This window comes from Equus asinus, chromosome 21 (assembly GCF_041296235.1).
Source record: "Equus asinus isolate D_3611 breed Donkey chromosome 21, EquAss-T2T_v2, whole genome shotgun sequence".
NCBI classification, from domain to species: Eukaryota; Metazoa; Chordata; class Mammalia; order Perissodactyla; family Equidae; genus Equus; species Equus asinus.
In genome coordinates, this window is record NC_091810.1 from 46255338 (window position 1) to 46272459 (window position 17122).

The 17122-nt window shown below is 53.9% G+C and overlaps 1 protein-coding gene across 7 annotated transcripts in view; it reads left to right on the forward strand.

Annotated features, from left to right (window-relative positions):
• The first annotated feature begins 1047 nt into the window (after positions 1–1047).
• Positions 1048–17122, forward strand: part of RFT1 (RFT1 homolog) — a 60335-nt gene continuing 44260 nt past the window's right edge. For 2 of the 7 annotated variants that reach the window (XM_070492750.1, XM_070492752.1), the window contains exons 1-2: positions 1152–1335; positions 4796–5014. In XM_070492750.1, the coding sequence (XP_070348851.1) occupies positions 1209–1335; positions 4796–5014 (346 nt within the window). In that variant the 5' untranslated portion in view covers positions 1152–1208. Of the gene's footprint in view, positions 1336–4795; positions 5015–17122 lie in introns of those variants that run through there. The other 5 variants (XM_070492749.1, XM_070492754.1, XM_070492751.1 and 2 more) reach the window with 5 other exon arrangements.

The window sequence follows — 17122 nt, forward strand, 5'->3', positions numbered from 1 at the left end:
CAGTGGGCAGTACCCAGAGAGAAGTGGTTGGGCCAGTTGGACCAGCAGAGCCTGAGTAAGGTGCCCTCAAAGCCAGCACCCTCCATCCCAGATCCTCCAGCGGTATAAGAGGCCCTGGGGCACCAGGACACCCCTGCCAATCCACCTCCCACCCCGCTGCTGCTCATCAAGGCCCCTGCTTCTGCTTGGGCTGTGGTTTGCTCCTGGAATGCCATTCCATCAAGCTCTTAGCCATCTAACAAGGCCCCATGCAAAAGGTCCTCCTCCAGGGAGCCTCCCAGATGCTTGCTCCTAACCAAGGAGGTCTTCTGCTTCCTATGAGTTCACCCCTCAACTCTACCCCACCCCACCCCCACTGTCCAGGGCCTCTCCTGAGGCATGGACCACATGGTACAGAGGCTCCAGAGTGAGAAGTACATGCTACCTGGCTGTGTGACCTTGAGCAAGTGCCAGCCGTCTCTGAGCTTCAGTTTTCTCAGCTGTAAAATCCTCACCCCTCGGGGCTATTCTGAGGATGGATTGAGATGTTGGGTGCAGAGGGCCCAGCACTATAAACGGGCAGCTGGTCTGTTCATGTCCATCTCCCCCAGACTGTGAGCTCCCTTGGCAGAGACACACCTCCTCCCCAAAGCCCAGCAGCCTGCGGTGGACAGAGGCAGAGGTTGGCAGCGGAGGAGCCTCCCCAGGGAGCCGAGTCACCCTCAGGCTACTGCCCACCCCACCACCTTCACACGCCTGGGTTCTGCCTCTGGCCACAGGCTTCTGTGGGCACAGGCTGTGGTCATCTTGGCCACAGTGGCTAGGCAGGTGGCCAGGGTGCTGGGCAGGCCTGGGAAGCAGGAATGGTGATCCCTTGGGGCCAGAAACACAGACAGTTCCCAGACCAGCCCCTCAGGGCCAGTGGTCACTGGGCAGTCATCCCAGGGCAGTGGAGGGAGGGGAGAAAGAAGGCTGGAATTTCTGGATAGGGAGTGGCATTTGGGTCAAGGGCTAGGGTACATAATCTAAGCCCTCATGTGGGGCCCTTTACACTCCCATTCTAGGCCAGTGGGGTGAGAGGACTCAGGCCAGCTGAATCCAGCTGCACCAGGCTTCCCCAGGCTGGGCACTGGAACTATGGCCTCAGCTTCAGGTCCTGGGCCCAGGATTCTAGGAGCTGCCAGGTGTGGAGGAAATCTGGGACCCTCCTTAGGGGCCTTGCAAAGAAGATGAACTGGACTTTCAATTTGGCCTCAGGTTTCACAACCTGGAAGCCTGGGAAGTTCATGCTGATGTCTGCTCTAGCTCCGTCATGCTGCAAAGCCACCATGCTGGTCTGTCCTATGGGGTGGGAAGGTGTGTGGGCCACTCCTAGCCTTGGGGGCATCTTTCTGGAGGGAAAGCCAGAAGGTTGAGGGGGGACCTTGAGCGTGAGTGGGTCTGAGTGCTGGGCTACAGGGGCTGTGGTGGGAGTGGGAGTGTTGTGTGGAATCTGACTTTGGGTTCTTGTGTGTGCGCCTAGGTGCCAGCTGATGTGTTTGCATGGGGCCCAGGGGAGTGGTTGGAGGGAAAGGGTTGGCAGAAATGCCCGGTCTTCCCTCCTGTTCTCCAAGCCCCCTCCTTCCACACCACCCGCCACCACCACCTGGGGAATCTAAAGAAGGCCCCGAGGAAGGCTCCACTGCCCCCTAGGCTTTTGAAGAACTACACCCACTTTGGGGGGCACTCTGTGGATGTGCATGGCACATCTGTGGTACAAAGGAAGAAAATGAACTTTTCTCTCAGGCAGAAGCTTCGCTCTGAGGAAGGGGGGTGGGGGGAGGGGAGAAAGGATTCCCAGCCCCTGGGCTGGCTTTACACAGGCCATCTGCCCGGTTCCCCATGTTTAACCTCCCATGTACACAAAGGTCACCACCCCAGCCAGGCCCCAGGTCACTGTGGAAGCTTGTACAGGTTTTTGTCCCCTCACTGCCTCAGTCTCCAGTCTGACTTCTCCATTCGTTTGCACCCACTGCCACCACCCTGGCTTGGGCCACCAGTGTCTCTCATCTGGCTACCTGCAGTCTTCTCTACTCAGGACTCCACCTCCGCACCCCCAGCAGTTCCTTCTCACAGCAGCCACACAGTCCTCCTCGAGTGTCAAGGTCTCCTCCCCCTCAGTCCTGAAGCTGACCATGGCGCTCTCAGGGGAAAGGACAAAGTCCTGACATGGCCGTCCAGCCCGGCCTGGCTTAGCCCCCACCTCTCCTGCCCCTGTCAGCCCCCCAGCTCCAGTGAGAGGAACTTCTTTCAGTTCCTACCAGATGACATCCTGCAATTTCTCACCTCTGGGCCTTTGCCCATGCTGTTCCCTTTGCTTGACACACCATGCCTAGCTAACTCCTCAGTCTTCAGGTAGGTCCTAGCTTAGTTACTGCCTCCTCCAGGAAGCCTTCCCTAACTCCTTGTAGGAGGTTAGGCAGACCTCCAACATCAGGGCAGAGTGTGTCTTCCATCCCTGGGGAATACCCCCACCTAGGGCTTGGGGGATGGTTCTTCTGCCTCCTTACCCATCCCTGTCCAGCTGCCAAGCTCTAGTCCAATGCCTCACCTCAGTCCTCAGGTCTCTGAGGAAGAGAGAACAGGGTGACCAGGAAGAAGTGAGGGTGAGGGACAACCAGGGGGCCTCAGGATGACTCCTGCAGCCCTGTCCCATCTGCCCTGGAGAGCCTCACCTGGGAGCTGGTACCACCAACTGCCCCCCAGATCTGCCTCCCCCAGGGCTTCTGGGTCTTGGGTTGCCTGGACCCTCAGGCTCCCCCACTGATCCAGGTTCCCTAGCTGAGCCCCAGCTCAGAGGGAACCCTAGCAACTGAGGTCTTTTCTGATGGGAGGCGGTTGTGAGGTGAAGCTTCTGGAAAGGACCAACCACTAGACAAGGGTGGGCATAAGTGCACACAAGCGAGTTAGTGTCAGGAGTGGGCATTGTGGCAGAATTGAGGCTTACACAGGCCCCTGATAGACATGCCTGAGGAGAAGCCTGGGCAAGCACCATGAGGCTGGGATCTCGGCCCTGTCATGCCTCTGACTTGCTGCAGGATCCTGCAGGCCCTTGCCCCTCCGGTCCTCAACAGCTCCATCCATATGAGGGAGGTACATATTACACTATCGTTAGGATGCTACTGGCTCCTGCCAGGGACAGGCTGAGGAGTTAAAAGCAGCTTCTCGTTTAATGCTCGGGGCAAGCTGCAAAGTAAGGGCAGCCCCAGTTTATAAGTGAGAAAACTGAGGCTGAGAGAGGCGACATCATTGCCAAGGCCACTCGCCAGAGCCAGGACCCCAGGTCTGTATGAGGCTGCAGCCTCCAGGCTTTCGGGAGGAAGACTTGGTGCCTTCAGAGGCAGGGGCACCTAGTGGTTAAGCCTGGGCCCCAAGCTGCCGGGTTCCCTTCCCAGCTCAGCCCTCATTGGCTGTGTGACCTCAGGCAGGTAGCTCACCTTCTCTGAAACATGATGGAAGGATGATGAGAAACTCAACTCTCCGTTGTCACAAGGATTAACTGACCAAGTGAGGGTAAGGAGTAGGAAGATTACTACCTTCACTGTCACATCTCTCCCTCCTTCCCGAGTGTGCATGAGCGTCTGATGGGAGCTCGGGTGGGAGCAAGCCACGCTGAGGGGTGCAGGGATCAGGTGCTGCAGTTCTGCCCAGCCACGCTCTTCTCTTCACCCTTTGGCTGGGAGCCTCCCCCAGGCACCATGGCGAGCCCTCTAATTGCTGTCTAACTGCCTACACCTGGGTAGAGCAGGCATTCTGATCCCATCCCACAGATGAGGAAACTGAGGTTCAAGTGAATCCCTGCCCAAGGCCACACAGGTTGTTGAGTGAGACAGAGGCCTGAGCCCAGGGCCTGGCTTGTCCACGTGTCCCACAGAGGGTCCCCGGCCCCTTCCCTAGACAAAGGATGGATGCTGTGGTGGGTGCTGGCTCTGCTGCCCACCAGTTGGTTCTGACAGGGGCATAACCAGGGCACCTTCTCAGGAAACCAGAACAGGGGCAGGTGTTTTGCAAGACTGCTTGGGCTGGGCCCAGATGGCAGCCTGGACTTTGGCCTCTGTCCCCACCAGAAGAGAGGATGGAGCCCAGCCTCATTTGGGAGGCCAGGCACCTGTTTTCCTCTGCCTGGCAGGGATGCTGGGCTGAGCCTCCCTGTTGCCTATGCCTGGGTGACTGCCCTCCGGGGCTCCCTGTCCCTTCCACATGCCCGTGGGCTTCCCAGCCCTGAGCCTGAGCCTCCTGAGAGTCAGGAGCAAGCCTTAGCAAAAGGGCCTATCCTTACAGCTTGTGTAGGAGGGTGGCAGCTCAGCTTGGGAGGCTGTGGCCTGAGATCAGGAGTACCCTGGAGCCACTGGGGGCTGGTCTTCTTGCAGGGAGCTCAGCCACTCAGCTGTGTGACCCTGGGCAAGTCACTTCCCCTCTCTGGCTTCAACTATATCTATAAATGGGGCTATTTGTAGCCCCTCAGAGGCTCAAGGAATGTAGATGAGGAGAGTCTAGCACAGGGCCTGGATCAGAGTGAGCTCTTGATAGATTACTGCTATTTCTGTTATATGATTTAATTTTGTTATTGTCAGGGTGTGTTTGGGGGTGACCTGAAATGCTCCGCATAAAATCTAAGGCTCTTGCATGAAGCTTCATGCAAACTAACTCCCATTGTATAGATGGGAGACTAAGGTTTCAGGAGGCAAAGTGGCTTGCCCAGAATACCAGCAACAGACTTTAACAGAGCCAAGAATAGAATGTAATTCCTCGTTCTTTCTCTCCTGCAATCACTTAGCAAGCACCTACTATGTGCTAGGTGCTGTACCAGAGCTGAGGAAGCATGGAAGGCTCCGCTGCAGAGGTGCCCCAGGCCTGGGCCAGGACGGACAAGGAGTTTCTTCTTGTGCAGTGGTGACAAGGCAGAGAAGGCACTCCAGGCAGAAGGAGCAGCCAGAGGAGAGACTTGGAGCTAATGAACTCACTCCGTCCAAGGCCAGTTCTAGGGAACAGCCGGGTAAGTCTGTGCGGCCAGAGCATGGGGTGCATGGCATACCCCAGGGGTCAGTGGGGGATTCACATTCTCTCTGGCCTTGGATGCCATGCAAAGGCCTGGGCCTGCCTTTGGGTCTGTGCTGAAGATAATGGGAAATGAAGCCTTGGCAAAGGGGTTTTCCAGGCAGAAGCTGGAGGGGAGAAGTTCGGAGGATGGGCATTCTAAGCAGAGGAAACGGCAAAGGCAAAGGCCTGGAGGCAGAAGTGACTGCCACAAGCACCTTTAAATGAATGGATAAGTGAAGGCATGGCCCTTATTATTCATGTGAGTGCTGCCTGGGTCTTGTGGGCCAATAGGGCAGGGCCCAGAGTACCCCGCTCCATGCTGGAAATGCAGGCAGTGCAGGGGTGGAGACATAGAGCCTGAGACCTCCACCTGCCCACATGCGCAGCTTCCCTCCCTCAAGGCGGTGCCTGAGGCTGATTACAGCCTGCTGCATGAGCACAAGGTTTGCCCACATGAGAGGGCACACATGGGTGTGAGTCCAGGGAGCCTTCACCAGTCTTCGCCCCTCTGACCTTTGCTCTGGGAACTTGGCGGCTCAGTCCTGCTGGGACTTTGACCAGCAGACTCATGGGTCATGGGTGAGGGTGTGGGTGTGCATAAGCGGCTCCTGGGCTGCCTCAAACACCCTTCCTTTCCTTCACTGTTGGTTCTGGAACCTTTGCCTGTGGGTCTCTGGGCTGCCTGGTGTCATCATTTTGGCATGTGACTTTCTTGAGGCCTGTGGTGTTGAGCCTTAGACCCTGTCTATCTTTATTCCTTCCCTAGAGGTGGGCCATGTCCTCTCCTCCTGACCACTCCCTGTGCCACCACACACAGCTCCCACCCTGTAAGAGCCAGGGACACTGTGGGTGCTTAGTGAAGACTGGCTGTCCAGTGGTGGTACCCTTATGCCCAGAGACTGCTCAGCAGCATTTATCCACCATGCATTTTCTGGCTTCCCCAGTGTCCTGGGCCTCCACGTGCAAAGGGACAAGGAGCTCCAGCTCCATGGAAGTCAAGCTGGCTGAGGTTGCCTGGGCCTCTGGGACTCCTTGTACTGCACTGAGCTGCAGCACTGGCCGGCCTTGCCCTGGAAGCCCCTCTGGGGATCCAGAGACACCCCAGCTCTGCCCTGGGGAGAATGATGCATTAGGTGGGGACGTGCCGGAAAGAATCAGGATCAGCAGCTCATGCGTAAACATCTCAGGGCAGACCCACTTGTGCTAATGCCTGAGCACATCCACAAGCACTCGGACACACACGGGATCCTTTCCCCCACCTGGAGCCTGACTCCTGCAGTCCCCCTTCTCGCTGCTTCAGGATGGCAAATATTTGGGTGGGAGGTCAGTATCACCCTGGAAGTGGCTGACATGGTTGAGTGTGCAAGGATGTATATGTGCATGCATTCTTGTGTGTGACAGGTCAGAGTCAGGGGAGCAGGGTGGGAGAGCATGAGTGTGCAAGTGCCTGTGGGAAGGTGAGAAGAAGGCCAGATTTGAGCAAGCAAGGGTGCGTGGCCTCCAGAAATGACTCAGGTTCAGATCTGCCCTTGAGGCACCCTTCTTCCAAGCCACCCCAATGGAAGTTGTGCCAGCATCTTCCCACATAAGACCAAGGCCTAGGCAGCTGAGGGCGGAGAGGGGAGAGGGGACAGACGGGAGGAGCACAAGGATGGAGAGTTCCCTGTGGGTCCCTTTCTCCTCCTGCGTGCTTTACAGTCGGCCTTCACACTGTGCCCAGGAGGCCCTGGAGTGCCTCCCATCGACTTTGCCGGCTGCTCCAGGCTTCCCATAGCAGCCTCTGCCCCAGGGCCTGAGCAGAGGTGGGTCTGTGGGGACCAAGGGATCCTGAACCCTTGGACCCTGCGCTCAGAGGTTAGTCTCCTTGGAAGGACCTCCTCCTCCCCAAAGAACTTTATCCGTGTCTGACAATGGCCAGCTGGTGTGAGGCTGTCCAAGGGCACTGTTTGAGCATCAAAATAAAACTTGACAATTGCTGCTCCTGCCCAATGCTGCAGAGCTCCGCCAGAGGTAATTATAGGTGGCCTGGGACAGCCGTCTCTGCCCACAGCCCAGAGCTCAGCAGGCCCACGGGATACAGGGCTGCAGGGAGCCCCTGCCCACCCCATGTTGCTCTGCCCCAGGCCTGCAGGGTCAGAGCATCCCAAGTCCCCAGCGCCAGGGCCCTCCACCAGCCTACATGCCTACCAGTCTTGGAAGGGGTCCCTTGGGAGTCTGGGTGGAATCTGGACTCTGCAGAGGATGTGGGGAATGTGAACTTGGTCTCAGATTGGAAGCATAATAAGAACAGTACTTCCAGCCCCCACATATCAAGTGCTCACTACCTACGGGGCCTTAGCTAGCACTTGATGTTCATTAACTCACAAGCTTCTCACAAAGCTCTTGCGATATGGGTGCCGTCATTAGCCCCATTTTACAGGAGGAAAAACTGAGGCCCAGGGAGGCTAAATGACACACTCATTGTCACATGGCTAGGATGTGGCCAAACTGAGCCTCACATCCCAGACGACTCTGAATTCCAGGCCAGAGTTCACAGCCACTAGGCCAGGCTGCCCCTAAAACCACAGGAGCAAGGGTGGGACAGTTGGTAAGTGGCCTGGGTGGAGTTAGACAAGTGCTGGGTGTGGAAGTGTTGGCAGCTGGCATGGGAAGCACAGAGCTCCCCTTCCAGAGGCTCATTCCCCAATTGTGAAGGTTTGTGCAGACCCTGCCTCTGTGGCCCCACAGCAAAGGCAGTAAAGGGGAAACAAGGGTAGGCATGTACAGTCTGGCTGACTCACTCGGCCCTCTTGGCCCTGCCCTCCCCTGGGGCCTGCCCAGATTTTCTCAGCCCAGAGGGAGCATCTTGCCTGCCCCTGTCTGCTCTGGCCCCCACAAGATTCTTCCCCCACAACTTGGGAAAGTGTGTGAGGGCAGGGGCTCATGCAGGAGCTCCACCAGGACTCCTCTGTGCCCCTTGCACCTCCCAGGCCCAGTGGGGATGCCTGAGTCTGCCTGGCCTAGAAGCCTTGGGCCTTGCCTCCTGCAGCACAAGGCGCCACCACCTGGGCCCTAGCCAAGATTTATCTCTGGAATTTGCCTTGGAAAACTCTGATTCCTGCTGAGTGGTGAGGGCAGTGCCATGCCTGCCCTTGTCCCTGGGCTCAGGGCCTCGGTCCACACTGCCAGGAAGTTCTTATGGGCATCTGAGTTCTCATACACTGTCGTTCCTTCTCATTCTCTTCTCGCTGTTTCCCTTCTGGCTCCTGGGGAAGCAGTGGTAAAGGGCCCATGTGTTCATATTTCCATCTCCACAAATGGTAACTCCAAATGACTTCTGCACTGACCTTCTTGGTAATCAACAATGAGCCCACAAACCTTTATTTAGTCCCTGCTCTGTGCTGAGAGCTGAGGAGAGGTGAAAGGAGGGGTGGCAGGTTCTGAGGTGGGCTACTGTGCCCCTCTGTGCTTGTGGCAGATATTGCTAATTGATCACAGCACTTCTTGCTGAGCCTGGAGGGATACAGCTCAGAATCTTCTCGACACAGCTCCAGGGAGCCGTTGGCAACCAGCTGGAATTGATCAGTTGAAACCCATTTACCCTCCCTTCTGCAGCCCACCTTCTGCCGAGGATTGAAGCCAGAGTCAGGCCAGGGCTTCTTGTGTAAAGCTGTCCTTGTCCCGTTCCACCTCGCACTGCCCATGCCCTGATTTCTTTGTCCTCGTTCTCAGTGTCTGATACAGGATGGGGAGAGGGCAGACAGGATCATCCATCTTCCCATCTCAGGTTCCTGTGAGGCTGCAATGGCCTGGTTAGGGACTTGGCTCCAGAGTGGCACGGTGCCTTTGGATGGAAGGCATCTGGGCTGCTGGATCTGAGCACCTTCCCCAAGTGCCTCCATCTGGGACCTCAGACCTTCCCCAGACACCTGTCTTCTCAGGGCTGCGCTGGGGCTTGGATACCCCAGGTCCCCTCACCCAGCCTCCTGCTCCCAAAGCGCTCACTGTGCATTCCTTCACAGGTCAAGGACAAGGACAAGATCCTGACCTCTGTCTTGCCCTTTGCAGCTATTCAAATACGTGGATTAATGCTCACTGGGGGCCAGAGCCTGCGGCAGGGGTCAAGGGCCTTCCTGAGCAGAAACAGAGGGTCCCTGACTCAAGGAGCTTGAGGTCTGCAGGGGACAGGGGCATTCCCCAAGGGGTTATTGAGAAAGCATTAGACTCAAGATCAGACAGGTGGGAGGTCTACCCCAGCAATGCTACTTGGGCCTCAGTTTTCTTGTGTGTAAAATAGGGATAATAGTAATAACACAATAACGCCTGTCCCACAGACCTATTTAAGGATTACTCCATCCTTCAAGGGTATTTGTGGAGTACTTCCTTTATGCCAAGTTCTGCACTCAGCTCCAGGGATGTGATTCTTCTCTTGGAGCTGAACAGATGGGGAACAGATAGGTCACCAGGAAATGACCACACAGAGTCAGCAGAGCCCAGGTGGGGGAAGCCCAGGTACTGTGAGAATCAGAAGAACCTGTGACCCACCCAGGAAATCAAAGAAGCCTTCCTGAAGGAGGAGACTCCTGAAGGAGGAGGATGAATTAGCCAGACTTAGGGAGAAACTTGTTCCAGACAGAGGGAGCAGCCTGAGCAAAGGGGAGGCAGTGAAAATGGTGCATGTGAAAGTGCCTAGCACTGGGCCTCGGCATTTGTTTAAAAAAACCAAGGCAGGCAATGGGCCCAGGCAGCGTGTCCGAGGTGCTGGATGTGGGACAGGTGAACTAGGTCGGATGTGTCTGGGGAGATGCATTATTTACTGTCCCAGCTATAAAATATTTACATGGGCTTCCTGGTGGTTTATGGTCTTTGCTTTCCTATCTCCGGGCTCCTGGCAGGTAAACCGGTGCCTTGCAGCTCACTCCTGGGAGGAGTCCTGGGGAACCAGAACCAAGCACCTCAGTGGGCTGGGAGGACGCTCTGGTCCAGCAGTGAGGCCATTTGGCAGCTCTGAGCTCTTCTCATGAGGCATGAGCCCCACAGGCCTGAAGCCCCAGCTCCAGAGTCCCCAGGGCAGAGCCAGGAATCCAGGGTGACAGAGCTCCAGTCTGTGGGGAGAGGCAGACCAAGCTGTGTGGTCTTAGACAAGGTGCTGGGCCTCTCTCATCCTGTTTTCTCCCCTGTAAAATGGGGTTAACAGTAGTACAGTGTTTTGAGGAGTAAATTGAGATCACACAGCAGAGGGGGTGAGTTCAGTGACAGGAAGCCTGAAATTCCTACCTGTTTCATTAAATGTCTGCAGAGTGTAATATTAGGACAACCTGTCAACTGTAGCACACCTCAACTCTTATAAAGTGTTTTATGTGGGAAGTGGGTGCGTTTTAACCTGCTCGAGTTGAGAAGCCAAGAGCCAAGAGCCTACAGAAACCTTGGAAGGGCCTGACCTCGGCCCCCACGGGACACAGACCAGTCGTCTCCTCTGCTCGGCACCTCTCTTGGAGTCTTTCTAGAAACTTTTCTTGTAATCTTTCGAGAAACTGGCCCGGCTTCCTGTTTATTTCTGGAAAGGAAAACCCCAGACAGAAGGAAGGAGGTGGGGTAGGAGACCCAAGTGGACCTCTGCTCAGGCCACGTGGTTCCTCCTATTCCTCTGAGAGGGAGCGGCCCTCAACTGGGCAAAAAGGGGAGCCCCTGAGAGCTGGAATCACTCCTGGCCCCAGAGGGGTGGGAGGTCTGGCCTCACGGCTGATGGGCTCTTAGGCCCATAAAAATTGGGCTACAGGGAAAAGCAGGCACAGGGCTGGGTGGGCTCCAGCCTGGGACAGCAGGCTGGACAGGATATCAGGTGGGCAGGGATGGTAAGGTCAGCAGACTCCTGAGAGGAGCTTCTGGAGGATCGTGGCCTGAATGTGGATGAGAAATCAGCCTACACATCCAGGGTCCTCTGGACCAGCCTGACTAGCCCCTCCAGATGGGCACAGTAAGGCCAGAGAGAGGAGGGATCAGAATCAGGACCAGATCCCAGGGAAATTCATGCCCTTGCTCTAAGAGTCACAGATCTGTGGTCTTTCAGAGAACAAGTGTTCTCAGGGACCATCTGCTGCGACCCCCTGCCACAGTACACAGAAGGGGAATGTGCCCATCCTGGCCATGTTTGCCTTTAGTCGTTCCTCACCCTTCCCCTGCTCTGATCCTTATCTGTGGAAGATGGGCCAGCCTCTTCAGGCTGCATTCCCCACATTTCTGTGTGGCTTGGTTTAGCCTGTGGAAGGTGGAAGGTGAGGGGACAGGAAGAGAGACACCTTAGGCAATGTTTCCATATGTGGCTGCATCTCTCCTCTGGCCTCAGATCCCCCTGGACAGGCCCAGTAAGGGTCTAGCTTCTTCTGGGTGACCCAAGTATCAGGCAGTAATACTTCAAGGAGAATTAATTGACGAGGTTCTGTAAGTTCGCTGCATTCCCAGACATCCCTCCACAAAGCAGAGGGAAGCTGGCACAGAACTAGGGTGAGGAAGGTGGATCTCCAAAGAGAGAGGGGGCTGGGGAAGCAGAGGATGGGTGCCACAGGCAAGCCCTTTGACCCTGGACAAGTGGCCTTATCTCTCTAGACTTCAGGGTCCAACATGAAAAGAAAAGCCACTCGAAGTATTTCAAATAGAGAGAATTGAGTGTAGGGAATCCATTACACAGGTGATGAAAAAGTGGAGAAGCTACACAGGTAATGGAAAGGCAGCCCAGAGAGTAGCAGCAGCAGGAAGGCACCATCACCCCCAGGCTAAAGGGACAAAGGAGGAGGGAGTAGTGCATGCAGCACTCCTGGAGATCCGCCTCCCCAGAGCCCAGCAGCCTGGTGGATTTTCCCCACCGTGTTTCTCAACTGGGCATTTGTGGCAGCAACTTCCCCATTGAGTGCACACTTCCCTCCCTTGGCTGCAGCCCGGGGCACACAGCTGTCTGGAAAAATTGTCGCTTCCTCTGCCCAGCTTGTCTGTGAACTGGAGAGGCTGGGGCCTATGCATTGCCCCTACAGTGCACAGAAGGAGAGCTGGGGGTCTGCTGGGCCCACACAACACCAGGGACTCGGGGACAGAGCTGAGGACTGATGCCCACTACAAGGCACCAGAAACCAAGGAAGTTGTCACCTCTACCCCACCATTTAGACTCCAAACAGCACCAACCCCTCAGGGTCTTGAGGCCAAAACTCAACCAACCAATGGACCCACAGATCTTTACTGAGCACCTACTGTGTGCCAGGCACCATTATATCACCTTGCTTTTACCTGACTCCAAATCTGTGAGGTGAGTATTACCATATAACCCCATTTTACAGATGGGGAAATCAAGACTGATGGGTTAAGTCACTTGCCCAGGGTCCCTACACTAAGATGGGCTGTATCATTTTACGTTTGTTACCCCACAGCCCTGAGGAATAGATGTGGAGAAACCTTGGTATACGCTGTTTCAACATTAAGGGTTTCAAGTGTCTGAGAGTGATCCCAAAGGTCATGGATTTTCTGGCATTTGAAGCATTCTAAGGCATGAATTTGGACCCTGCACAGTGAAGGCTGGTGGCAAGAATGAGTCACTGTTCTTGAGGCTTAAACGAAGTGAAGCAGGCTGAGCTCTTTGTCAGCACACTGTGGGAAGGGATGGGCTATCAGGCTGTGGGGTCAGGTTACTCACCCCCCCGCCACAGTTGCCTGACCTTTAGCAGGTCCCTTTACCTCCTCAGCTATGAGATACATAATCCTGACCTTGAAGGTTCTTGTGAAGACCGCGATCATGTACATAAAGGTCCCACCATTCCAGGAACATAGTAGGGGCTGTTGGGACAACGATGTTTATTATGGCCCTTACAAACGGTGGCATGATTCAGGACTATGTGGCAGGTCAGAAGACCTGAGTTGGTAGGAGCTCCAAGGGCAGGCATGGTGATCTCAGGGGGCCAGCGTGCCAACAGGGTTCAGGTCAGTGAGATGTAAAGATCAGGTGGGCAGGAGGGGCTGCTGTGTGTGCACAGGGCTCTGGCCTTTGGTGTCAAAAAGGCCTGGGTGCAAATGACAACTCTGCCCTTTCCTGATGGTGTGACCTTGTGCAAGTTATTTCAACAGGGCCTCATTTTCCTCCTCTCTAAAATGGGGGTGACATCAGTGCCCATTTGCTAAGATGTGTTGAGGAGGTTAAATGCAATGATATACCTGAAGCACCTGGTATGTACCGGGCACATGCTAACATGTACTTGACTGGTACTTGACTAACATCAGTAGTTACTGTTATTTAACATCAGTGGTTTCTGTTATTTTCATGAAGGTTGGACCAGAGCTTCAGGGCCTGAATGGCAGTTGACGGTTCCTCCATGGCCCCAACAGTGGTTCTGGGCCCAGCAGCCTTGGGCCCACTTGCTCCCAGCTTTGGCCTTCTCTAAGGGAGGATTCCTCTAGTCCCGCAGGGAGGAGGTTTTTCTCCATCACTTCTTATCAGAATTGGATTAGTGGGTAGCTGCTGAGGCCTCCTGACTTGCGGTGCTTCTGACAGCTCCACCTGCCCCTATAAGGTCACTTAGGAAATAGCTCTGGATACCCAGCTGTGAGGAGCTGGCTCCCCTACCCTGGCCTCAGCTCCTGTGTCACTCTGCAGAGGCCCTCCCTGACCACCCCATTGAGGTAGGCCTTGGGATCACATCGCCCTGCCTTCCTGACTTCAAGGCACTTATCGGGACCTAGAATTATTTTATCAACTTGATTATTGGTTTACAGTCTACCTTCCCACACCGGGAGGAAAGCTCCTTGAGGCAGGGTTCTCGCCTGTATCGTAGAGCCCAGTTTGGTGTGTAGCACTTAGTATGTACTCGGTAAACATTTGCTGAATGAATGAGTGAATGATAACCAGGGAGGCAGAAAGTATATCTTGGTGGGAGGCACAAGAAGAACACTGGACAGAGAGGCAGAGGCCTGAGTTCTAAGCCCAGCTCTGCCCCCAAAAGCTGTGTCACCCTGGGCCTCAGTCTCCCGATTTGTACCACGAAGTCTTCAGGGAGAGGAGCTCCAAGATCTTTTCAGTTTCCGATGTTCTATGCCTCCAAGAGGTCCCTGCCAAGCTGCAACTCTAGGAAGCCTTGTCAGCCTCCTGGTAGCAGGAAGTCTCCATGACAAATGCAACCAGGCCTGTTTTGAAATATGTTCTCGGATTGGCTGTGTCTGGGCCATGAGTGACTAAGCCCAGAGAATTCTCCCCTCCCTTGGGGCCACCTCCCATAGCACGTGACTTAGGGCACCCCACACCCAGGAGCACACGCACATGCACACTCACATAGGCTCACACACGTTCACACATGCACTCACACACTCAATCTGTGTGCACACACTATTCTACCTGCATGTACACACTCACATAAACTTGCTCACACACACCACACAACACAGGTGAAGACTTGCACACATATGTACTCACATACCCTCTCACTCACATCCACACTCACATACACACTCTCATACATGCCCAGGTGCTTACACGTTTGCACACACTCGCATGAACACACGCATACAGTCACATTTGCATACTCACACGTTCATTTGCACACTGCCATATACGCACACTGTCACTTACATCCATGCACACTCACACATGGACTCACACAATGCTTATATACTCACACACTCATGCTTGCACATGCTCACATACTTTCACCATATACACAAATGCACCAACACAGTCTCTCACACATGTGCTCACACACTCAACCTGCATACACACACTCATACAGACACACACTCTCACACATACACTCACACACTGGCACATGCACAGTCATACACATACATTTACTGTCACACATGCTCCCTCATGCAATCATGCATAAACTCCTTCAGTCACACACACATGCACACACTCACACTCACTCACATTCACACACACCCATATGTTGCACAAGCCCAACTCCCACCCATCTGGCATCTTGTCCTTCCAGAACTGCCCAGGCCCGGCCTCATCTGATGGCTGCTCCCTGCTCTCTTTTCCCTTTTAGTTCTATTTATTTTTCTTAACCACAGTGAACATATTTGGAGAAGGATCTATTTTCACCTTATCTGGAAACACATTTCCCCTCAGCCGCGAGCTGGGCAGATCAGTGAGAAGTCTCTTGGCCACTGCGGCATGGGCTGGGAGGGCTGAGGCGAGGCCAGGATGGAGACCAGAGAGCCACAGAGGCAGAAGGGATCCTTGGGACGGTCTCGCTGCCCGAGCTGGGGCCACTGCCTCTGCAACCCTGAACTTTTTTTTCTGAGTAACCCTGAACTCAGGGCAGCTGCTCCCCATAGAGGTAGATGTGGCTGGGAGAGTCTGGCCCCTCTCTTTGCTCCTTCCATCAGATGTGGGGGTGCCCCTAGCTCTTTATTACCTCTCTTTTCTATAGGGCAGTTGGGCCTTTATAGATCATCTCATCCCTCTCAGTTTTCAGATGACAAAAAAAACAACACAAGAGTTATATTTAGTGAACATTTCCTCTGCCCCAACCTGTGTAAACCCCCTGCATGTGTCATTTCTTTTCAGCCTCACTACCACCTCGAGAGATTGTGCAATTGTCCTCTCATTTCACAGATAAGAAAACTGAGGTTCAGAGAAGTCGAGGGACATGCATAGGGCCCACAGCAGTAAGAGCAGAGGAGACCCCTTATTGCTCAGGCCCCAGAAGCTTCACTGTCTCCAGCATTCACCCTGCAGAGCTGCCTGGAGATGACCGGGGTCTGTGTGGCTGGCCCTGGCCAGGTGGTGGTGGGTTTACACTGAGACTCCCTGAAGGTGCTTACCCAGGGGTGCCTGCTCTTTTGTTGACCTAGGTGGCTGCCACGCCCAGTCAGCTTCTGGCTGCCAGGTATTGATCACATTGTTGTTGGGTGTGGCAGAGCAGGCCCTGGGAGGGTACGTTCCACAGACAGAGCCTCTGAAACCTGAGGCCCTTGTCCAGTTTGTGCCTCCTCCCCTTTTGGAGCAGTGTCCCTTCCTTCATACACATGCTCCAGTGTGACAGCCCTGGGAGGCAGAGCAGGGCAAACCTTCATGCACCAAGCAGAGTCCCACAAGACCCAGCAATCCCGCTCCTAGGTACATACCAAGAGAACTCAAAACATGTCCACACAAAAATCTTCATGCAAATGTTCATGGCAGCATTATTCATAATAGCCAAAAAGTGGAAACAACCCAAATGTCCATCAGCTGACAAATGGATAACAGAGTGTGGTGTAGCCATAAAATGGAACATTAGTCAGCCAATAAAAAGGAATGAAGTACTGATACATGCCAAAACATGAATGACTCTCAAGAATATTATGCTAAATGAAAGAATCTAGATGCAAAAACCCTTATTCTGTATGATTACAATTATATGAAATGTTCAGAATAGGCAAATCCGAAGAGACACAGCATAGATTATTGGTTGCCAGAAGTTGAGGAGTAGGGGAAAAGGGGAATGCCGGCTAATGGGTATGGGGTTTCTTTTGAGAGTGATGAAATTGCTCTAGAATTAGATAGTGGTGGTGGTCGTAAAACTCTGTGAATATACTAACACCCGCTAAATTGTGTACTTTAAAAGGGGTGAATTTTATAGTACAGAATTGTGAAAATAAATTATATTTTAAAATATTTAAATGAGCCTAACAAAAAAAAAGTCAAAAGAATCTCTATTGGGGTGGAGGATGGAGGTCCAGAAATATTAAATGCTTTTCCAAGATCACAGGGCAAAATGCTGTCAGCCCTGTCGATGTAAATGCGATGACAACACCACCAATAACTCCTATTTGTTGAGCATGCTCATTCCATGTGCCTGGCAGTGTGGAAGCCTCTACATGCATTACCTCACTTAATTCTCACCATAACCCAAGGGCAGGTGTTATTATTATGCCCATTTTATAGACGAGGAAATGGAGGCTCAGAGAAATGATATGACTCGCCCAAAAGGCATTTGAACTTAAATCCGTCCATCGCCAAATGATGGGCAAAATGATTCTGTGTGACACGCTTCTTCTGCTGTTGTTGTTTGTTTTGTTACATGGCACTTGCGCCATCGATGCAAAAAGAAAGGAATGCAAGTTG